Source organism: Saccostrea cucullata, unplaced genomic scaffold (genome assembly GCF_032062105.1).
Source record: "Saccostrea cucullata isolate Sc308-1 unplaced genomic scaffold, CSIRO_AGI_Scuc_v1 ctg927, whole genome shotgun sequence".
NCBI classification, from domain to species: domain Eukaryota; kingdom Metazoa; phylum Mollusca; class Bivalvia; order Ostreida; family Ostreidae; genus Saccostrea; species Saccostrea cuccullata.
Window position 1 is genome coordinate 67,501 of NW_026920341.1, and position 25,288 is coordinate 92,788.

Sequence of the window (25,288 nt, forward strand, 5' to 3'; positions counted from 1 at the left end):
TCTGGACATCAAGCAGGCAAACTGTTGCATTAATGTAATGAGCATCGTGTCCTCTACCAAAATTGTGAAATTCATAACCCCAGGATCAGGGATTCTCTTGCTAGGGCGGGGCTATATAAATTATATAGTGAAAATGCTTGATTTCTTTGAAAATCTTCTTCTCTGCTCCTTGGTATTAAGTAAACTAACTAAGTACATAGTTATGATGAGCAAGAATGCCTCTTACAAAATTGTGAATTTTATGGCCCCAGGGTCACGGGTTTTGATGATAGGGTGGGGCTCTATTGATTATATAATGAAATACATTAATTCTTTGAAAATCTTTCCTTTGCTCCTGGATTTTATGCCAATGATCTAAGTATATATATTTATGATGAAGAAACGTGCATCTAGCAAAATGGTTATTTTTTATGTACATAGTCTGAAAATAAATTAATGCTTTGAAATCTGCCTTTTGGTATTGATCAACTATTTTATGATAAAATTTACAAAATGTTGAAATATGTGGCCCCAGGGTCAGTGGTTCCTTTGGGATGAGGTGCACAACTGGTTATAAAGTGGAAGTGCATTTTCCTCTGGGTATTAAGTAAATAGAGTAAGCATGCTCAGTCTATAATTATGATAAGCAATAGTGCCTCTTTCAAAATTGTGAACTGCGAATTTCATAGCCTCTGGTTTAAAACATGAACCTAATTTAATTGTTTGAAAGTTGTTGCACAATACTCAGGTGACCTATAAGGCATGTGGGCCTCTTGTTTCTTTACCTAATTCGTAATTATACAATTTTGGCGTCACAACATATTTTACTTTTTTAATGACATATCATACAATGTATGTGGGTTACATGTATTTTAGTTCAGTGCTATTTTGATATATTTCAACGTTTTTTGCTGACAGTTGTTTAAGAAAGATTAATCGCTAAACATTTAAAAATACTCTAAGTGTTCTTTGCAAAGACAAAATAAATATTTCATAGATAAAAAAGATGTTTACGTACAATGAAAGAGAAAGAATTCCCCTCAAATTAATGGTAGAGCTTTTAGCAAATATATACCAAACTTTACATACGCATGGAAAACCCGCTATATGGTATTGTGGAATCATCATTGTTCGTGTAGGTACGAAAGCCCAGAAGGCTCATTCGAGATTCGAGTTTCCAAATACGAGATTCGAAATTCGAGATTCAAAATTCGAAATTCGAGATTCAAAATTCGAGTTTCGAGATTCAAGATCCAAACGAACCAATCAAAAGCGGGTTCAACATTTGATTATTTCCCTTTATTATGTTTTTACTATCAAGAAATAATTCAATATAATTATATCAAATGGGTCATTTCATTAAATTACAATGCAAGAAAAAGTGTTATATATATTAGAGGGAAATTTAAATAATTAATGGATTTTTGATCCGCAATGAATATTTCAATTTATATCATAGATTCTTAGATATTAAGTAGATTACATATATCAGGAGTATATAATTATATTTTTGTCTTGATGACAATTTACCGGCCGCCAGGAGATGGTCGGTTATATGATATGAAAGTTCGAAGTCGCTGTGCGATTCTGCGGAGTTAAAACAATTTAAATAAAAAATATTTAACATTAATATAATAGTATATTAAAAAGACGGTCTTAAGGTTAAAGAAAAACGCACAATAAACATAAAATTAAAAATTCTTATGAAGAATGAGGTAAATAATTCATCCAATACTGACTGAGAAATTTAGATATGTTTGAAGTGCGGAGAAAATTAAGACATGTGTTGGGCGTAGTCTAAATCAAAGACCGCGTTATGTATATTACACAATTTTACTTTCTCTATTCAAACGGGATTTGTTGTACGTATTTATTTTAAAATGACGTGTACATATGTACACATATAAACATTTTGAAAAATATGGTTAAATGTAAATTCATTAAAAGACTTAGCAGGCTACAAAATATTACAAGATTTGGCCCTTAGCAGACGAGGATAATGCACGTTTTACAATGTGCCAAGAATTTTCCCGCTACAACTCAAAGAGAAGAAATGAAGTGGCGGATCTAGAGGGAGTTTAGTTTTTTCCTCTAAGAGAGAGCAAGGATACCAACATATTTGCTGCATTTTTATTAAATTAAACTACACTGCATATCTAGTTGTAGATTACATTTAATGTTAGTTTTAAACTTTTAATGTAAATGCCATACAGGCCCACGGTTCAAAAGTTGTTGACGCAGAGTACCAGGGGTTAATACTGAACATGCATTATATAATTAAGAAAATCATGCAATGTAGAGCACAAACTTTTAATATCACGAGGATATATATTAAAAGATAAATATAAGATATTTTAAAAACAGACCACCATAGTCTTTAGTTGCTTCATAAAAGGAACATTAATTGGTTTGCGGCCGATTTTTGACGCTTACGTCAATACATGTTTCTTGTCTTAATTTTTAGAAAAACACAGGTACTTGTGGACAAGACCCCCCCCCCCCTTGATATTGAACCCCGGGGCTTATTTCTCTGTTATGTGTAGCCTTACAATACGAAAAAAATCGCTGGCGTAAAACCCCCAGAATAATCGCTCAACCAAAAAAACACTATTTCTTACCCCACTTTACAAGAAAGAAAGCTGTTTACGGAAAAAATGTGGGATTATTACGTGATGCAGAGTCAGTCCGATAGCATGGACTAAGACAGAAATCATTGGCAGATTTAAGGGGGACGCACCCGGCGCGCGCCCCCTTAAAATTGTCCAAGTTAGCATAAAACATAGTTTGTCGAGAAAATGTTTTAAATGTCTAATCGGTAGACCTCATTTTTACCCTACAAAACCTCTAGAATCCAAGAGCTTCCGGGGCCTTCGCCCCCTGGGCCCCCACCAGGGCTTTGCCCTGGACCTACTGGGGGCCTCAAGGCGACCCCCAGACCCCCTGCCTGAATCTGGCGCCCCCCTAACTTCAATTCCTGGATCCGCCCCTGGAAATACATTGTATATGTAGAGACAGTGTGAATCGACATATAAAGTTAAAACAAAATAAATGCATTTAACACCAGTGGGGGTACAACGTAAACAGACTGGAGTGGCATATCCGTCTCTTATAATGTATAGTGGGTATTTGGGGGGGGGTGTTGAGCGATTATTCTGGGGATTTTACAATTTTTTGTTATTGTATACATGATGAATAAGTTTAATAAATAAAACTTGTGAAAAAAATGTCCAATAAGCCCTAGGGTTGAATATCGAGGGGGGAGGGGGGGGGGGGTGGTGGTACCTTTAACAATTACCTGTGGTTTTCCTAACACAGGAAATGCATAAAAATTAAGTTTAGTAGACAATTCAAAAATATATATACTCCTGATATATGAAATCTATTTAATATTTAAGAATCTATAATATAAATAAAAATATTTTTTGCTGATCAAAATTCCATTAATTATTTAAATTTCCCTCTAATATATATAACACTGCTGAAATTCTTGCATTGTAATTTAATCAAATGACCCATTTGATATAATTATATTGAACTATTTCTTGATAGTAAAAACATAATAAAGGGAAATAATCAAATGTTGAACCCGCTTTTGATTGGTTCGTTTGGATCTTGAATCTCGAAACTCGAATTTTGAATCTCGAATTTCGAATTTTGAATCTCGAATTTCGAATCTCGTATTTGGAAACTCGAATCTCGAATGAGCCTTCTGGGCTTTCGTATGTAGGACCTGTGTTCAAAGATTTTATTGGTCAGTCTTACCCAGGAATTGAGAATTTTTATTATAAATATATTGATTTATCGAATCTATCGTATAAATGTGTTGCTTACAAAATTACGTCCCCTCATGATCAAACATGTAAAAATGTTGGCTACCAACAGACACTGACCTCCACGAATAAGGTGAGGTGTCAGTCTTTTTTGTCATTTATATCGATCATATAAATCGATTTTAAAAAAGTATTGTCTGTTTACCTACAGATTTATGCATAAGGAAAATTAATATATATGTATAAGGCTGATTCAAAAGTGCGGGGATTCATGAAGGATATAAAGATAACGAACAGTTTTCGATATCAAAGTCCATAAAACAATACAAAGTATGAGCAGAGCAAACACGAACCTCCAAAACATCAGAGGTGGGATCAGGTGCCATGGAGGAGTGAGCATCCACTGCTGACCGGTCACACCCGCTGTGTGCTCCTTGTCATGATCGGGAAATAACGGAAAAAATCCGTCCCCAATTCAATGTATAAATAATGGTCTAACAATTAGTATGAAAAACGTCAGTCAGCATTAGACTCAATGATAAATTGTATTTGCTGACAAGATCATTGTATCGACCATAGAACTTACGAAATGATGACTTTAAAAGAGACTGTTGATATTATCGTTTCATCAACTTGCTTGTCAATATTCTGCCTCTTTTTCGTTGGTGTTCACACATTTCAAGACACATGTTCGTAGAAAAAGATTAAAATGAAAGGTCTCAAGCAAACAGTATGGTTCTTAAGTCCGACAAAACGCTTGTTGCCTTCGAACTCAGTCAATGTATAGCATTGCAGAAAAATACATTTCTCGATACTGTTTCATATAAATATCATTGCAACAACGCAAGTTTACTTATTGTTATTTTTATATACATGCACATATTTGTAAAAATGAAGAAAAGCTTTTTGAAGAAAGGAACCACTTTGACACAAAAGAATGACTCGATTCATTTTTTTTCGACTAAGTCAATACACGCATTGTGAAAAATATTTAAGAATTTCAAGATATTCAACAACTATGTAATATATTGTACATGTATCATTATCATTTCTGGACTAGTGTTATAGCATCACAATCCAATCACTTTACTTCTGCAATACTATACTTCTGGTACAAGAAATTTTGAAAATTAATAAAAACAAGAGATCCAGGGGCCACATCGCTAACGTGAGCACTGTCTCCAAAAGATTAATCAACCATTGTTCCTCCAAATGCAACCAACCCCTTGGGGTTATGATTTGAACAGTCTTGAATACACACCACCTGAGGATGATTCGATAAAGAACAAGAGATGTTTGTAAACACTTATACCCCACCCCCCAAATAATTGGATTTTTTACTTGAATGGGATATAACTCTGTCTTAAAAGGCTATATCATACACAAAGCATAAGTTTACCTACATATTCTCATGATAAATCTATATACCAAATTTCATTTCAGTAATTGCACCATACGTGAGGAAAATGAACGGACACTGCATTTTATTGGAATTTTTCTAATTTCAGGGGGCATAATTCTGTCCAAAATGGCCAGAACTTGATCTAGATATTCTTAGGATAAATCTGTGTACGGAATGTCATTTTAGTATTTGCAACTTCTGCGAAGAAAATGATCGGAAACTGCAAATTATATAAATTTATCTATGTCCAGGGGGAATAACTCTGTCAAATATGGCCAGATCGTACCCGAATCTTGGTCTATATGTTCTTAGGATAAACAAGTATATTAAATTTCATTTGAATATGTACAACCTCTACAAATAAAATGAATGGAAACTGATGGTGCACCAACTGACAGACCGACCCACAGACCGACGGACAGCAGCAAAGCATTAAGCTCTCCCCTCTTCGAACGGGGGCATAAAAAGACCAATCGTAGCTTTACTGTTCTTGAGAGGAACATCCTATATATATTACTCCTATTTAAAACTTTAATTGACCTACCCCCGGGGGTCATATTTTGAACAAACTTGAATCTATATCACACCTGGAATGTTTCCATTTAAATTTGACAAATCATGTCTTTGATGTTCTGGAGAAAAAGATATTTAAAGATTTTCTCTTTACATTCTTACATAAAACTTTAATAGTCTATTGAGGCCCAATCTTACCTCCGGGGGTCGTGAAAACTTGAATCTACACCTGCAGATGCTCCCATATAACTGTCCTTTTTCTGCTCTTGTAAAGAAAATTTTTGAAGATTTTTCCTATATTTTCATACGTAAAATTTGACTCACCATTGTGGCCCCAAACTACCTCCAGAGGTCATGATTTGAACAAACTTAAATCTACACCACATGAGGATGCTTTCACATAAATATAACCAATTAAGGCTTTGCTTTTTTGGGGTTTCAGATTTTATCTTAATTTCTTCCTTATATTTCTAATTGGAAGTTTTTTTCCTTTTGTGAAAGCACTTTTTGACCTGTTATTACGTAAATAAAAAAACATTTTAACGAAACATCTTTACAATAATGCGGTCGAGAGTATCAGAACGTGAAATTTCTGCAATTAATATATCATTTAAGAACCTGACTCATGCGACTAACAGTTACTAACCAATTCATAATAAGAAAATTACGATAGCCAAAAGGTAGTGAATGACAGATCTCGTATTGAATAATTTTTTTGTCAAAAATTAAATAAGGTTATTTTAAAGATAGCGAAGTATAACATTAGCTAATGAAGAAATTAGAACGAAAACGTCAAAACTGAGGATTTTTGAAACAAAATATAAAATCAGTTCATCGTGTAAACAATCATACAATTGATTTTAAATATAATGAACTACATGTAGGTTTAGATGGACCCGTGTGCTAGCGATTATGAATCAGTTGTACATGTTTTTTTTTTTTTTTTAAGCGACGAGGACGGTGTATTTACTATGAAACATTAAGGTCATTAACAAGGTATGCATAATATGCAATATCTTTGATATACTGTAATACAATTTAAAAAGCATTGAGACATATTTGAATATCTTCAAATGCTGCCTCAAAATATCGCAACAGTAAGATATTGTTTAGTATAAAAGTGTAAATACTTTTTATTTGACTGATTAATCATGAATATATACATTTGGATATTGCTAGAGGTTTTTAATTGAGAACAAGTGATACAAATCTAAAACTTGGAATTTAATATTAATATACGAATTATAGTTAATTTGGTAGAAGAAAATTGCATGAAAATGATAACTTATAATAATCTGATATACATGTACTATATATATTGAAATAATGACATACATTGAAAAATTATATCAATAGTAGATATTTTTATAGCAAAAAATTAAATACAACTGCTTTTGAAATAATCAGGATTGTTTGATTTTATATCAGATAGTCAGTATTAATTTTGGGACAACTTGTATTGATTGTTTAAACTATGTATGAGTTATCTCGCAAGCTTGAACTACGTACGAGTTAATTATACTCGATATCCGGTATACCCCTGCTGAAAACCCCACAAGTTTTTTTTACCTTAGAAGCACCCAGCCACCCACCCCCTATAAAAATTAAAAAGAACAAAAAAAAAAAAACCAGATACTTGGTTTTTGTTTTCTATATTTCACAGGTCAGCAGACGACATGGTACCAGTAGTAATTTTGGTGACAGGAAATCCTGAGAAGTCCGGCAAGAAACAGAAAGACGTGTGTCGAGACTAGAAGCTATGACTTTGGATTTAAACTGTGTTATTTGTGCTTATAAACAAACTTTAATTTCTATTAAATTTTACATTCATGTATGGGAATTTATTGTCGCATCTATTTTTTTTTTTTGGGGGGGGGGGGGGGGGCTGGAGAGTTCGCAGTGGTAGGTGTTGACACTTTCTGTTCCAAATCCTGGGCGTCTCTCCCGACTTGCTCCCAAAGCAAGGGGTTTAACTACAGAATTTAATAAGGGTAAAAATAAAATTAGAATATCCAAAGTCAGGGCACAGTTAACTGTTGTCAGTTTTCTAATGTTTCTGGCATAGTGGGGCCCACACCGGGTATGGCTGGGGCCACATCCACCTCAATTGAGTGAGGGGATGCTATACAGGCTGGTGCATGTAACAAATAGACATGTTTATGTGTCCCTCATGCAAACGTTAGACCAGGTATGCAGGAGGCAGGGTGAGAAGAGCAGGTCATAACTGCCTCCTTAGAACGCTGGTGATCGATCAGGCTCGGGCACTGATGTTCACGCAGGCCCCCAGTGTGTCCCTTACATGTGAAATTTAACTGGCGCACTGGTCGAGCCAGTTTTCCCACAAAATATGTTAATGCGGCCCATCCACCAATTATTATTATTAACGTAATAAATTTTGAAATGATAGCTTGTTTTTTCAGTTATCTCTCAGGAATTAACAGGTAGAAAACAATGATAACCAATGTGTGTTTAAAAAAGCAATGTCTTAAGGTAAGTCACTCCTCAATTTTGTTATATGAAGGATTTTTTGAAAAGTATATTTTTTATAAGTACTTATAAAGTGTAACTCAAAATTGCAAAGAAAATAGGGGGTCAGTGTGCATCCCACTGATCTACGGTACATTTAAGTTGACCTTTTTGCACTTAAATTTCATCTCTTTGGTTAATTACTTTAACCCTTATTATATTTTATTAGATGTAAGCAAGGCTATAAATATAATCTTATTTTTTGTAAAATAGTTTGAATAATATTTTACATAAAAAAAATCTTGCAAATTAATGCGCGTAAATTATTGTTTGACCTTTTTGCACTAAAAAATAACATATTTGGGGTATTAAAAAACTTAATAGGCAATAAAAAATTTTCTTATATCAAACTTTTTACGACTTGAGTGCTGATCAGTCACAAGTATCGAGTAGTTTAAAATAATGAAAGAAAAAGGTGGGGTCAGTGATGTTAATTTTGAAATATTTGTCAAAATATGTAATTTTCAGGCTAAAAATGGTGTAAATTTGACCTTGACTTCTTTCATATATTTTCATTTTTTTGGGAAAGTTTGTTGAGGGAAGGTGTAAAACTTAGTCTAAAAATATAAATTAAGACCTACATTAAATATTTTTAGCAATATCAAAACGGAAAATATTCTCCAAGTAAAAGTATGTGAGGCTAAATTTCCATTACATTAAATTTAATGAATGTGAAAATTTGCAGAATTTTCTGCTAAATATCCTTCCACCAAAAGAAATAGTCCCTCATAAATCTTGCTTCTTTGTTGATTTTTGAGCAGTTTTTTCATTGAATGTTAAAAAATTTACATTGTTGAATATAAATATGTCATAAAAATTGAATTTTGATCAGTAGTTTTGAAGTAAAAGCTTCTGCGTGAACTTTTCTAAAAAGCTGAGGAGTGACTTACCTTAAGGACGTTTGATCCTGATATTTCGAGCGTATTTCGCGCAGGTCCTTTATTCATCAAATTAAGCATCATTTTTAGGTTCTTACAATAAAACTGAATTCTACAGTGCAAATTAAACTATATTCAATGAAAAAACCGCGATTAAATTCCATTCAAGTAGAATTAAGCCAGGGACTATATTTTGTAGCGGAAGGTTTTTTAGACGAAAATGGTCAGTTTTTTCCATTTGAATTATAACAGTACTGTTAATTTTGGATGCCTATTTTTCCATGCTGGTTGCACACAAAGCTGTTTTTTGCAGTGAAATATGTTATGCTGGTTCTGAAATATCTATTAAATTATTTCTCATGAATTCTATCAACAAAGTGTGACAAATATAGTAAATATATTCTGAAAGTCCGGGAAAAAATTGAGCTAATTTTAACGTAAAATTCACACTTTTTTAGTAAAATCTGAAAATGTACATCATATACCCCCACTTTTGATGTTCTTTTCTAAATATTCAAGATAACTTTGACCTATTTGCTTAAAATCAGAAAAAGTTTAAGACTTTAAATTATTTTCTTGCTTATTATATTTTCAATGCCGGAAAAATAACATTTTATCAGTGCAGAAAGGTCAATTAATTGATTATGCGAAGCAATTTGAAACTTTTTCTTAGTCACAATTTTAAAGTGTCTTTTTTTGAACAGACTTAGAGTTCATTTTGTTTCATGCTTTAATTGGATAAAAATATTGGAGGGATTCTGAGGTTAAATTACACGGAAATAAAAAGGTATTTTCACAATATTTAAATATCATAAGTCAAGGTCAGCTTATTTATTTTCTTTGTACAGAGGAGGACAGATTATTTATTTTCAACATTTTCAGGGACAGATTATTTATTTCCAATTTCCAAGATGTAATTTTTAATTAATACACAAATTTCAGTGCAGAAAGGTCATATTAAATGTACTGTAGGGCTAAAAGAAGCATATTGACCCCCATTTTTTGATTTGAATTTTAATTAAGCTATGTATGTAGAAACTAAAAATATACTTGGCAAAAAAAGTTTAAGACTTTAAATATCAGGATCGAACGTCGTTAAGGGAATTTGGTCTCTTTGGTGAACTCAATGATTAATGATCCCTAATGAAACAATTACAATATCATACATAACTGTAAATTCCTAAATATAAGCGAAAAACTACTTATCTCGTAATTTCGTGAAGAGCACCACTCACTAAATAAAACTACTCGCTTTTATTTTTATGATGCTGAAACTCGATGCTGAAAACAATGAAAAATCTCTTCATCAACCACACATTTGCGAATTGTAAATCTCACAGGAAGAAACAAGACCTTTCAGTTAAAACTGAAAGGCGGCTTTCAGTTACTTTTCAGTGGCCACTGAATGTCATATACATTTCAGTGACCTTTCATGTAATGCATTCAAAACCTTTATTGAAATCATTATTTCATTCGTGATTTTTGCGTATTGTGAATAATTTTTTTTTCAATTTTTATTTTATTACAATTGAACTAAATTGAAGAAATAAGTATCGAATATGTATGAAAACCATGCAATTTTCCTTATATGTAATACAATGTAATGGCTTACCAGTAAACAGCTCATCGTGTGATCTGAAATATGTATTCATAAGGCGTGAAGCTGAACCAAAAAATAAATTCAGTCTAGTGTATAGCTACTGGACTGTTATATGTATAATACTGTTTCAGACTTCAAGCATTTTGTCAAAAGTGTTTTGGTAATTATTCGTCAACATAAATAAATATTCTTATTATATATTTATTACATTTTCAACAGCGAAATAATGTAATTTTTTCATTGAATGAAAATAACATCTCGTCACAGTGTGAAAGGATATCAAAATATCAGAAGTGCGGTAAAATTCTCGATGAACCTTCCCATAATGAAGAGTGTTGTAAAAATATTCCTTGGCCTGTAATAATAACAAGACTGCAAAAGTTGCCCCAAATATGTTGCAAAAATCCATGTTTACAATGTTTCAAATCTCGTTTCACTTATCTACATGTACGATGTCTCAACCGCTCTACTATGACGTCATGTAGCCTATTATTTCATTACAAAAAGACAAATACGCAAAGGGAAACTCAAAGAAAATGTGATAAGCAAAAAATTCAATGTTTTGTAATTGGATATTGAATTTATTTCACTCGTGAGACAGAATTTTTTTTATATTTTCACTCGTGCTTCTCACTCGTGGAAATAAAAAAAAAAATTGTCCCACTCGTGAAATAAATTCCATATTTAACAATAAAACATTTTATACATTTTATACATGTACATCTTTAATTTACATAACAGTTCAAAAAGCATATAGATGTACATCTTTAATTTACATAACAGTTCAAAAAGCAAAGTTCTCATGACGAAAAATTCAATATGTCGGGAAAATAAGTATTTTTAGCTTGTCTTTATTGGTACACTCATATGCATTATTTCAAAATGACTGATGGTACATTGGCACATGAAGGAGACTGGTATGACTTCAATTACAAATCGGTGAAAACTGATATAGGCAAACTTAAAACAGAAAACTAAGTGCAATAAGGAAATCATTAACAGCAGTTACAAACATAGAGGAAAATGCTAAATTGTTTCAAATGGTATAATCTTTGAACTGGATTTTATACAAAAAAACCCTCCAATTTAAAAGTCATAAACATCTATTTGACCTAGTATGGGATACGTTAGAAAAGTAACACTTCCTGTACATTTCATGTATAAAATCATCAGATCATTAAACCGAAATGGTTTTTAAAAAGTTCTTTTTTTATTTTAAATAATTTTCTGGGCAAGATAGTGAAAGCACGTTTGATTTCGTCACGCTGGCTAGTCATGTTGGAAATGGTCATTTTAATCCTGTCTGTGACATATCCATTATTTTGCCTGAAATGTACAAGGTTAAGACGTTTACTATTGTTAATATTATTATTCAAACATAACCGCTTTCCATTGCTAATTGAAAAAAAAAATTAAATAGTCTTAAATATTGAAGTGATTTTAGTTTTATCTTTATTTTTTATATAGCATGCATATACGAGGGTCATTCAAAAAGTTCGTAGAATTTTGTCCTAACTTTTTTATTTAACGTCATATTATATCCAAATTTGGTACAAATATTTTAACAACAGATTCAAATAATTTGAGTAAAAAAATTGGAATGTATCCTCATATTTATTAAAATTACCAAGGATTAAGAACAGCAAAAATGGGGTCACGGAGCACCGTCAAAATTGAGTAATTTTCTACTTTTCACTTTACAGTATTTACAGCTATACCTCTAATAAATTGAGCTGAAACGAAATAAAATTTACATTTTTAAATAAAGTATTGCTGTATTAATTAAAATGAAATCAGGTTAATTAATATATCGTTTCATTTAAAAGATATCAGCTTCTAAATACATATTGACTTGATTAAAAAAGGCAAAAAACCATGACGTTGGAGGACGTCACGGAGCAGCAAGTAGCAATAAAATTAGACTTTACCTTCGGGAAACTTTTTCTACAAGCTTAAAAAATCCTTATAAATCAGGATCTGTCTGAAAAAAAAATCTGTGTATTTGTATTAAGTTGAAAATACAATTTTTGAGTGGTAGCGAGTTTGAATCGGACGATGGATTGTCTGCAAAGAAACAGGTTAAAGTTAAAAATATTGTCAAAAGAGTTTAGAACGTCATTGAACGTGATGTGTGCTTCAATGTTGCAGAAATAATAAAGTTGCATGGGAAATCAAAAAATTTGAAAACAATAACATTTTAATTCAAGCTATATTTGTATAATTGATAGCAAACCAGGTGTTAAGTATTGTGGATATGTGTTTTGAATGGAGAAGACACAACACACCGTGTTTGAAATAACAAAAATGTGTATACTTTTGACAAACTTTCTCAGCGTTGTTTTTGACGTTACAATATTGGTTAACCGTGCTCCGTGGTAACAAAACATGTTGCTTTTAATTTTGGCTAACGTGAGTCCTGTTTAATCAAATGGAATGAAACTTCACACTTCGACAAAATAAATGTTTATGTTTACGAAAATGTGTTGATCTATAATCTTGTAATAATCATATGACGTTGCGAAGCATTGTCTACGTATTTTTTGAATGACCCTCGTAATATCTTTTTTTCAATATCTATTTTCTTTTTTTTCTCTGTAGCTCAGATGGCAAAATGACTTGTTGTGCAGGTTATAAATTGGACAATAAAACTGCGAAATGTGTCGGTAAGATATATTTATACAAGCATATAATTTAGTTATATTGGCAAAATGTATGTTTGCTGATGTTTATTTCACACAACAGTATTTTAGTTTTACAAGACAACATCCGAAAAGATCAAATCGTTTCTTCATTATCCTTGTTGGTTGTCCTATATGTACGTTTCCAAAAATCTTCCCTTGGATCCTTTGAAATTTATTTTTAAAAAAAACGTTTATTTTCCCATGACACATCAATGAAGATTGGCTTCATGTAATAATCCAGAGTGAAGAATCATTACTAATGTCCTCATGATACTTCAAGAATCGAATTTATTGCTTAGTTGAATGTAATATTTTTCTGTCTGCAATCAGAAAAAAATAACGTTTAAAAGCAATCGACTTCATTGCGAAAAGAGTAAACTTAGTATTTAAAATGTTGGCCAAACCTCTCCTTTTAACCATTTTTGATCTGAAATTAATATTACATGTCAAGAGGTTGGACATCCCCATTAATAGATACATGTAGACGTCGAAGTTAACCTTTGGTATTACTTACCTACACAAAACAAAAGAAATAATTTTTTTGTGTAAAAGATAAGCAAAGATTAGATTTTTACATGTATTTACTACGCTTTCAGTATCGATTGAATTATTATTTACTTTTGTTTTGTTCCAAACAAAAAAAAAACAAGAGTGCCCAATCGGATACCATGGTATAAACTGTGAAACGCCTTGTCTGTATCCAAGCTATGGAAGATTTTGTCAGGAAGAGTGTTCTTGTAACAATGCTAGCAGATGTGATCCCATTATTGGATGCACAGCTACTTGTAAGTAAAATAAGGGAAGAATTGACTTTGGGTGTTCAGGGATGGGTTAGACTATGTGAGAGGTTCGGGGTAAGTAAGGTTGTGAGGGTGTGTGACAATCACTTTAATGAAATCGAAAGAAAGGATGGTGCAATTTATTCAATTCATATTTATTCAAACTGAATTAAAAATCTACAATAATTTTCAAGAAATAATACATGATTTTAAATATACTGATTTGTAATAGTCATCCAACGTATGAAGTTTTCACACTGTCGCACACAAAAATTATCGATGACATTAGATGTCTTATTAACATGATTTATGTTCAAGGTGTCGGCATTTTGACTCTCTCTCTCTCTCTGTCTCTCTCTCTCTCTCTCTCTCTCATAATGATAATACTTTAGGGCAACGACTATTATACAGAAGCATAATTGTTTTTCAAACAGAAAACATATATACATGTAAATAAAGAAAAGTCGTGTTTGAACTCCGGAAAAGGATTAGAATCAACAAGCCAAACTGGACAAAACTTGAACTTGAAGGTTTGTAATTTGTCGGATGGGTTGGTATCGGCTTGCGATCACATTTGTTAACGTTGTTTTAACAAAAGGTACATCTTTCAAAATTTAACAAGCTCGAATCAGCATTTTAAGCATCTCCTAGATAACATCTTAATTAGTTGTTATTATAATCGATTCGTACTTCACTTATAGTTTGTACGTAATTGAGCAATTCGCTTCAATATGTCTTAAAGATAGGGCACTGCCTGACAACACTTTATTTAATGTGTATAATTTTTACAGGTATATACATTGTTATCTTTAAATCTTCTCTTTTTTTCATGTAAATATCACGTCGAGGAAATCATGCCACGCAAACGACAGACAACAGAATGGACAGTGCTCACAAGAGCACCCTCCAAATGAGCAAGGCAGTGCCCCCGTCCTAAGTTTGATCTACCACAGGAAGCTGCATGACCAGTGGTAGAGGCAAAACCAGTATTATAGACACAGCCAGTGCCACAACAGATTGTCCAACAAAGCCCCAAGCAGATTGGAGAAGGTAGTGAAATCATACAATTTACAATCGATTCAGGACATGCATGTTAACGACTCGACTAAATAAAATATCATGCAAGGGAAATTCATTCACTCCACTCACTCCTGCCACCATCTGGCGGTCAAGGAAATAAACAAATCATGCACTCAACCCATACACATCAGCCAACCAACATTCAGGGTTCCAATCTCAAAAGCAACAACAGAGATCACAGCAAAACCAGTCCCAAAAAATTAATGGTGGGTTCAGTCAGAAGTATATGGGATCTTGGAAAAACCCAAATCAATAAATTGTTCTTTGAAAATTACTTGGTGAAATATCCAAACAGACTTGGAGCTAATAAATTACGGTACTAGGAGGATTTTCAGTGGGATGCGATGGATTGTTGAACAAATGACAAAGGTTTTTACCATTGACCATTATCTAGATGACTTTATTTTTGCTGTTGAGGATTTTATCTTCTGTTCAAAATAAATAGGCACATTTAAACAAATTTCTGAAGAACTGGGGGTTCCATTGGCTGAATATTAATTTTTTGGCCTTACACATATTCTTATATTTCGATGGTTGGCATCAGTACTTCGGGGCTATTTAGATTAAAAGGTATTAAACACGGATGCAATTGCAATTATTGCTAGGAAAGTTTAATTTCTTTACTTTTGGCCATTGCGCCGAGTAGCGCATTTGTTAGGCGAATGCTTGATGCCACCTTTGGAGTGCATCAGCCTCCTCATTTTATTAAGCTTAATCATGAAATGAAAGAAAATATGCGGTTATGCCTCAAACAATTGCAAAATTTTAACGGTGAAGTGTACTAAATGTATTCTAGTCAGACTGAGTGGTCCTCAAACTTAGTCCTACAGTTGTTTACTTATGGTGCAGGTGCCCATAATCTGCGCTGCAGGTGATATTTTCAAGGGAATCGTGTCATTTTCTTGGCATGCAGAATGGCGTAAGACAAACATTCTTTTAGACATGACAACTCTAGAGCTGATACCAGTTGTTTTGGCTGTAAGTCTATAAAAAATGGTCATTATTCTCAACAAACATCCAGAGTTATGTTCCTGCTACGTCCTTTCATATTCGATGAATGTCGTATGTTATGATGAATGATGTATGTTAAAATGATGAATGATGTATGTTAAAAAAATTTGCTTTAGGACAGTCCACATAAAAACAAAATTAATACAAATGCTTATTCAATTTCTCGTAAACAGTGGCACCGCTTTCGGCGGAGAGCACCTCATGCACAGGCAACACCTTTGCCAGTTCCAGCAAGCTTTCAGCACCTAAACTTCAATCTGAAGTAGATAGACGCCTTCATCCAACAATCTCTCAAAACGCTTATAGGTCATACCAATTTCTGCAGTCATATTGGTCATAATATTTCTTGGCCGCCACCAATAGAGTACAGTTTGTAGCTTATTTGTCTGGAAAAGGATCAACATATGCAACTGTCTTACTAATGCCTAGGTCACATTTCCCGACCGGTTGCCGTAGACCGGTGGTAATCGGTAGTAATCCGTGGTGTTAACGATGTCCCAACATCGGTCCACATCGGCCAAGTAGTCCTTAAAATATCAGTCACATTATCCAGCGATGGGTATCCGATTGACAACCAATGCGTTTTATGAGGAAAAATGGCGTGGTTGCCGGCCGGACTTACAAAGGCTCAGCGATGCATTGCTAATCATAAAACAATGTTCCAGGATTATCGGCCGATGTATATTACATCGCTCATACATTAGTGAACATTGTTCGTAAATCGGTCGACTACGGGCCAATGTTTGGTCGAACATCGACCAATGATCGGTCGTTATCTGTTGAACACCACTAAACTCCCCGATGACCCCAGATTCAACGGATATTGGACAATGCTCGGGCATACATCGGTCGATCCTGGAAAGATGTGTTAATGATGGGTTGACGATGAGGAGAGATGTGAGGCATCGTTGGAGACATCGCTGATTTTTAACTACGAATTTTTTCCTACCGATGACCCCACCGATTTGCAAAAAAGACTCAGTCACTGTCCGACCACTAGTGGTGCCCGGCCGGCAACCACGCCATTTTCATCAAAAACACATCGGTTACTCATCGTATACCCCATCTTTGGATAATGTGACTTATACTTAAGCAGGTTTGTCTCTCATTGCAAAACTTCCATGTTATCAGGACCAAATCGACTTGTTTATTTTATCCAAGTTATAAGAAGGGTTAATGTAGAACCTACGTCGTATGCCATTATACCTAATGAATGTGTTTCGCATGTGCAAGATCCATTATGACGTCATAATTAATTCAATGTCACTTTTTACCGTACTTTACAACTTCTATAAAAATTCACAGAATTCAATTTAAAATCATGCCGAAAAATCTTCATTTAATCTATATATTTCTTGGTTATAATGCTTAATGATGATATATTTCCTGAATTAGAGAAAGTTGCAAGCAACTTTCATTTACTAGATCTTGACTACTGACCTTAATTTTTTGAGTTGACAAATCTAAGATCTAAGAATGAAATTACAATGTATACAATATACTGTAACAATGTAAAGTTATGTAACTAGTTGGAATGATTGCAAAATTCCTAAGAAATCTTGCCAACTTAACATATAGTGTAATATCCATTTTGTGATACAATGTACCTATCATGAAATGATGTGCATTTTTTTTATAACCATTTCTTCGTTATTCATATTCTTGGTGTTTGATTACAGATCCACTGGATAAAGTAAAATCAATCTCCTATGAAAGCATCCTCAGGAAATGTAAATTTAAGTTTGTTCAAATAATGACCCCTGGTTGTTGGTGGGTCACAATGGATGATCAAAGTTTTATAAAGGAATGTATAGGGATATATTAAATATGATAAAAAAACATGCCCACATGATTACAAAAAGTGATTAAAATATATACCTTTTGCCTCCAACTAATGAGACATGTTATTAAACGATGCTAATATTCTTGACCTTTTTGCACTTTCACGGGATATTATTAAATGACTGTTTGGGGGGTTACTTCAGATTAAAATGTTTATCAAAAATTGTTCTTTTTTATTTAAAAAGATCAAATTAATTAGAAAAATTGTAATTTTTATGAAAAGTAATTTGGCAAAATTTCAAATTAAATTGGGACGCCGAGCTATATATAAAAAGGTTAAAATAAATTGTGTGTACCGACAAGAAAAGCTCTAAATAGGCTAAAAAAATTATATGCAGACAGAAATGATGTACAAGGATTGAGTACCAATGTGTTCAAATGGTAGTAGCTTTGTAAAAATGCAAGGATTAAAATTGTTGACACTCAACTCTTGCGATACCCTAATACCCAATTTGTGGAAATTGCGTCTACGGATTTGGCATTATTTCTTAAGCTGACAGCTTAACTGCTCAGTTTAAGATTTCACTAATATATGAAAAGATATAAAAGTCATTTTATAGATAAGTAACTTCTTTGAATGATTTTAATATATTTGACGGAAAGAGACATGAAAATTCTATAGAAATGAAAGACATTTAGAGCATTGACAAAGCTTAAAGCCCGAGATAATAAACACCGCTTTCAGATTTACCTAGTCTGTATCCCCTGTCAATCAAATTGTTTAAGGTCCAACATTGGGTACTTGAAATGTAATTGTATGTAATTTTAAAAAACCATCGTTTTTGCTATTTTTTTACAATTGGATACAGAATGTACATTTGCTAAAAATAGGGCCAAGCAACTTTTTACGATGTCGAATTCTACTAATTTTATGATGAACAATAGACCATCAAGCTGTACAGGTAATACCCAAGGGCTTCCTGTGTATACTGTTTGTGTATAGGGGTTAGCGCTTCCCACGGTCTGCACGATCGTCAATACCTCGGGGTGCCACGCATGTAAAATTTAGTCCCTCCCCTTACCTGAGAAAACTGTACGGTTAAAAATCTCGGCCTTTAAATGATTGGAACATAAGTTGTCACGTCACCTTACGTCAAGCAATTGTTCCGTTAATGGTAGAACCGCAGTGTAAAATCCATTGTATTTTTTTTCAAACGTGAAGTAATTGACTTCATTTTTACAAGCTAATAATCAAATAATTGGAATTTATGCCAACCAAGTATTAATGAATTATATTTAGCCAGAGTCCGAGCTTGATTTGCGAAAATTAGACACAATACCCATATTGTGTGAAAAGGTCATTTATTCACAAAAAGTACATATCTCATACTATTGAATATTATATAATAGGCATATACAAAAATACATCATATGATATGATTGAATAAATGACATAGATTCGCAAAGGTGGGGATAAATATGTTGCCACCTAAAAACAAAAGCATCTAGAGATTCTGACAGAAAATGTGGGAGGTAAGTGGGCGGGATTTAAATCGTCCTTGCAGTGCGCAGCCCAATCAAGGAATGCCGCAAACGATTCAGACCCCTGGAAAATCCCGGGGCGACACATATTCAAAGACCAATTAAAAGCGCGCATTCCGAGGTATGCAAAATGATGCAGAGTTAACTGCGGCTAACAGCGAAGATTTACTCGCACTGAGTCATGTTTCATTTCCGGTAATAGATTACGCGTAAACTCTAGATGCTTGAGTTGAATAACAATATGACAAATACAAAATAAAATACTTATATCTAAACTTGTTGTCATAAACTATTTTATTTTCCCATAAAATTAATTTTATGCCAACCAAGTATTAATGAATTATATCCAGCCAGAGTCCGAGCTTGATTTGCGAAAATTAGACACAATACCCATATTGTGTGAAAAGGTCATTTATTCACAAAAAGTACATATCTCATACTATTGAATATTATATAATAGGCATATACAAAAATACATCATATGATATGATTGAATAAATGACATAGATTCGCAAAGGTGGGGATAAATATGTTGCCACCCATCACCTCTGAAAGAGGGGATCCCCCACCCGAGGACTCTGGCAGATATGACAAGTCAGAAACGGATATATTAAAAAAAAATTAAAATAAAATAATCTATAGCTAAAAGGAAAATTATACACACATATTGATATGCAGAATAATATAAGCGCTAATACCTTGCTTAACAAATCAAAACATTATCTTAATTAAACGTTACAGCTCAAAATGCATAAATGAAGATAAATCAGAGACAACCCTTGAAACATATCAATATAATTAGTTAGATGCAATCTTTAATGCTATTGAAAAGGTACACACATCAATAATTATATGTAATTTAATGACGGCAGGCAATGCTGTCCCAAGTTTCAAAGTTCAGCGTATCTCCAAATGTTCAAAATTGCTGATGCAAACCGATACCGACCAATTAAGAGTACATAAATGTCTAAAACTTCGCTGCTGACAGGCAATGCTGGCCCAGTCTCACATATAGTTAATTATGTTAGTGTAAGAAAGTAATTACTGGCAGGCAGTGCTAACCCAGCTTTAAAACAGAAACATATTAAGTACGTAATGTCAAAACTAGCAGGCAGTGCTGACCCAGTAAACAATTTGTGGTCACAGGTGGCAGGTAATACTGACCCATATACCAGGGAAATTAAAGATTGAATTAGCACTTCAAAAGTTATGCATACGAATGTACTTTAGAAATGCATCTGATTTCCATCTTCCCATATTCTGAATGACACTTAACGGAACTCCCCTTGCTGCGGCAGACGTGGCTGCTCCTATACGAAAACTATGACCTTTGTAAAATCTATTATCCAGACCTATAAATGAAACAGCTGATCCGAGAACTGAGTTAAAGAAAGAACGAGAAATAGGAGTTCCACATTTAAATTGAAACAAGGGACCTTTAGTGTGATTGAATGCCTTCACGTATTTGTAAAGTGCATAGACTGGGCAAGCCTGATTATTACACTGCCTTGGGATAAAAATAGTTTTAGGGTGTAGGTCACTATGTTTATAGTGAACAAGAATTATCGACATTCCCAATAATGATGCATTATCCCATTCAAAAGATAGATTTTCAAATTGCAAAACGGCCGAGGACTCCGATGACGACTTGACCGTAATCTCACCCACTCTTAAAAATGCGTAAAAGGCTAACAAAAACATTGCAGTTATCAGCAGTTGATTATCACAATTTGACACGACGTATGGAATTGATGAAATTAATCTTGTTAATATGTCTTTTGTTATTGGAAGTCTACAATCCACTGAACCCCTAATATTGTGCGCACCTTTCAAAATCTTTTTTATTAAGAAGTTGTTAGTAGGGTCATTCAGACTGTTGGCTTTGTGTACAAAACTAATCGCAGACATGTGTGTTGCTATTGTGGATGGGCTATAACCCTTCAAAAACAAATAGGCTATATATTGAGTCAACATCACATGGGAAGATGGAAATGCCTGACACTCTTGGAAATAAATGTTGCAAAACTGCACATAATTTTGAACAAATCTGTTATACGATGTAAATGTGGCGGATGACAGTGATGCCCTTAACAGGGATGTAACTAAACTATCAAGAAGTGATCTGGGATATTGGTTGGACAAGGGGCCAACCATGGTGCCAATTTGTGAGCTTTCTGAAAAAGAAAGCGAGAAAGGAGATCACAAATTATGTTATGTTTCCCCTTGATATGTTTAGCTCGGAAGAAGATGTTATATTTCAATGCGGCTAAAACTAAACGCCTCACCAATTTCATGACTATTTTGTTCTTTGATGAAGTTTTATTGATTATATCGACAACGGCGGCATTATCCGTAAAAAATAATATTCTATGGTTCTTTAAATAATGACCCCACAATTCCAAAGCTAACACTATAGGAAACAGTTCTTTGGCAGTAATATGCCAAGACTCCATGTCATTTGACCACTCGCCAGTGAACCATTTACAGCCAAAAACAGCTGCATAACCTCCATGCACACCTGCAGCATCAGAATATAATTTAATTGTATCTGATGAAACCCATTTATCAAATAAAAAACAGGACTTTCCGTTAAAATTATCAATAAAAGTAGACCAGGCATGCAAGTCTGACCTAGCTTCAGCATTAAGTGTAATGCGGTATGTCGGACAAGAATGTCCGGTTGTAAGGTCGATCAGCCTACGTAGGAAAGCCCTGCCTGGAATAACAACACTACAGGCAAAGTTTAATAACCCAATTAGTGACTGGAGCTCTTGTAAAGAAATGCTGCGTTTTTTCTTAAAAGTATGCAAAATACCAGATATTTTATCTAGGAAAGGACAAATCATGAATGACACGATATTTTCCTACTTCTTTTTTAGGAACCAAACCTAAAGGTGAACAAACAAAATTTGGAAAGGGGGGTTGATCATAAGGACCTCTATATCGACCTAATTTTATTTCCTTATTTATTTTTTCCCAGACAATTTCGGGGTTCTCAATAGCACTTTTATGATTTCTACATTTCAAAACTGACTGTATGGAAGGTCCAGCACCAATACGAAATCCAACGGAAAAACCCGAGAGTAAAAAATCTCTGTCAAATTTATTGTAGCCATTAAGATGATACGCTAACCTATCACACTTCACTGGTGTTTTGAGATTTTGGGGAAATTTGTGATTTCTTCGCAGAGGTACATGTGTCTGATGCATGCTTTTTGCCACAGTGTACGCACAGGTGTTTGAGTTTACACTCTTTGAAACCACACTGCCCTGTAGCACAGAATCTCCAGCAGAAACCTTTAGGGTATTCTGGTCTCTGCTGGATCCTGCCAAGAAAGGGGGCTTTGCCACGCTTTGAATTAGAGAAGAGGTTGTAAAGGCCAGATTTGTTCTGGCTTGTTGCCACCCGCCACAACTCATCATGCATAACTGACCACTCGAGTTTGTGGACTTGACGAAGTTTTCTGAACTCTTCGTCATAGAACCTTGCCGCCTGGAAACCAAAGTCTAATGCCAATTTTCTGATGTTGTTTCCATACTTTATTAGGTCTAAAGCGAGCGATGGGTATTTTGTAATATATAGGGACATGTAAATATCAAATGCATTGTTCCATTGATGGACATTGAACAGTGTCTTTATAGGAGTTGAATGACAGTTTGTTAGAAGTTTGACACCTGACGAAATATCATGCACTTCGTCAGGTCGCTTGACGTGTGGTAACAAGGCGGCAAGGTCTACATATACATCATCGAAAACGGAATTCTTAAGTGTGTCACTTACATGATAAGCTAATGGTAAAGCATTTTTGACAAGAGAAATGTTGCTAAAATTTACAGGTATTGTTGTACTACCTTCGACAGAACTAACAGATGGTAAATTATTGTCACTGGTGGCTGATGGTACAGGTTGGCTGATCGTAGAGCGTGAGGACAGGTTGCCAATTAAAGACAGCAGATCTTGCGGCATAGGTGTAACACTGGGCGGCTGGCTAGTGACAGTTTGTAAGTTTGGATGGTCGATGCCAGGCGTTGTTGAAGGAGCGGACACAGACTGGGTTGACGAAACGGGCTCATTAATAACGTTAACAGTAGAATTTTGAATTTTCTTAAGAAGGGCCTCTGCAATTTCGTCTGCGGAGGGAACATTTACGTGCTGAGAGGGAACCGATGAGTGTTGTTCAGGGACACACGGGTTAGGTGCATTGGGCGGAGCTGCCCTCTTTGAAGAACGCGCCCGTTTAGTATTTGATCCATTTTGGTCTTGCGGGGCCACCTGCACACGTTTTCTCCCTCTAGGCATGGTCACCTAAGTTAAGCAAAGTGTAGACACAATCAAATAAAGTTTTGTTCAATTTTTTAGCACCCATTGCCTGTAAATACCTTCAAGGTTAGGCAATATTCAGAAAATAATAAGACCCGAGAACCGTGTGCCACGAGCTTATAGAGGGCTCACGACCCACAATATACAACAGAGTGGGGATGTGAGCAACCGTAAATGCATAATATTTTATGCAACATAATAAAGAACAAAGGCACAAATCAAATGAGCAATTGTTCAACCACACTCACGTATGCTTCTCCTGTCAAGTATACATGTGAGCGACCATAAGCAAGGGTCACCCATAACAGGAACTTAATGCATACTAATGTGAGAAACCAATGAGATAAACACACACCACTGCTAAGTATTGCAGATAAAATGTGTACACACAACAGCTGTTGTGAAATATAAACAAGCAGCACAAAAGTCTAGGGTCAAATGATTGTCCGAATACCATAAACAACATCATTAAATTAAACAGTGTAAAATAATATTATCAGGGTGTTATGCCCTGTTAGATACATTAAAACTTAAAAACAACCACGTCTATGACAAATACCAATGGCAGATCTAATGCTCTTTGTATATTTCAGCATTCCTAATGGATTCAAATGCACCCCATCACAGAGCATAAGAGATCTGCTGTTTTGTCAAAAACCGCGGTGGTGCCAAAAGGTAATCTTTGGATTGCCTCGGCATAAATGTTCAATATGTTTGTTAACTTGACAAACAATGTTGTTAAAGAGTTTCCCGCAACGGCGAGAAAACCTTCGCAACAATTGACCAATGATAATATGCTTAACGTTGTAAGCTTGAACTATAAATGAGGCGAAAGAAACAATATCGCGCGCTAATTTTGCAGGATCCGAGTCAACTCGAATGTCATTGCCTCCGACCTGCAGAAAAAGCACTTGAGGTAAAAACTTCTCTAGGATATTCATATAACAAGGTTTTTGCAAACATTTCTGACCCAGTCGGACAGTTCCACCCCCAATTCCTTTAAAACTAACAAGAAATTGACCGGCATCGAGAGATAAATTTTTCCACTCTCTGTGAGATATGATAAATTCGTCAAGACGACGAATGAAGGAATGACCAAAAACTAACACCCGACAGGTCATAATGAATGCAAAAATATATTATAAAAGAATTATGGTTCGCCTATACCTTTTAAATCGTCCTTGCAGTGCGCAGCCCAATCAAGGAATGCCGCAAACGATTCAGACCCCTGGAAAATCCCGGGGCGACACATATTCAAAAGGACCAAAGTAATTGACTTCATTTTTACAAGCTAATAATCAAATAATTGGAATTTGATCATTCGTCATACCTCAAAACATACAACAATTTTTCCGCAAATAATGTGTTTGTGATCCTTTCTAACACCATTTGAACATGTTTTATTTTTTCGAAATATATCAAAT

The 25,288-nt window shown here is 34.3% G+C and overlaps 2 protein-coding genes across 2 annotated transcripts in view; both read right to left on the reverse strand.

Annotated features, from left to right (window-relative positions):
• LOC134247131 (uncharacterized protein DDB_G0271670-like) overlaps positions 1-17,137 on the reverse strand; it is a gene marked incomplete at its 3' end in the record, with an annotated part of 19,471 nt that extends 2,334 nt beyond the window's left edge. The window contains exon 1 of the mRNA XM_062729465.1: positions 17,064-17,137. Coding sequence (XP_062585449.1) covers positions 17,064-17,137 — 74 coding nt within the window. The remainder of the gene's footprint in view (positions 1-17,063) is intronic.
• Positions 17,138-22,385: 5,248 nt separating this feature from the next.
• On the reverse strand, positions 22,386-25,123 carry LOC134247172 (uncharacterized). The gene is made up of 2 exons (XM_062729515.1): positions 25,032-25,123; positions 22,386-23,849 (listed from the first exon to the last, which is right to left on the reverse strand). The coding sequence occupies exon 2, from the start codon at positions 23,841-23,843 to the stop codon at positions 22,680-22,682; it is 1,164 nt and encodes a 387-aa protein (XP_062585499.1). The 5' UTR covers positions 23,844-23,849; positions 25,032-25,123; the 3' UTR covers positions 22,386-22,679.
• Between the last annotated feature and the right edge of the window lie 165 nt (positions 25,124-25,288).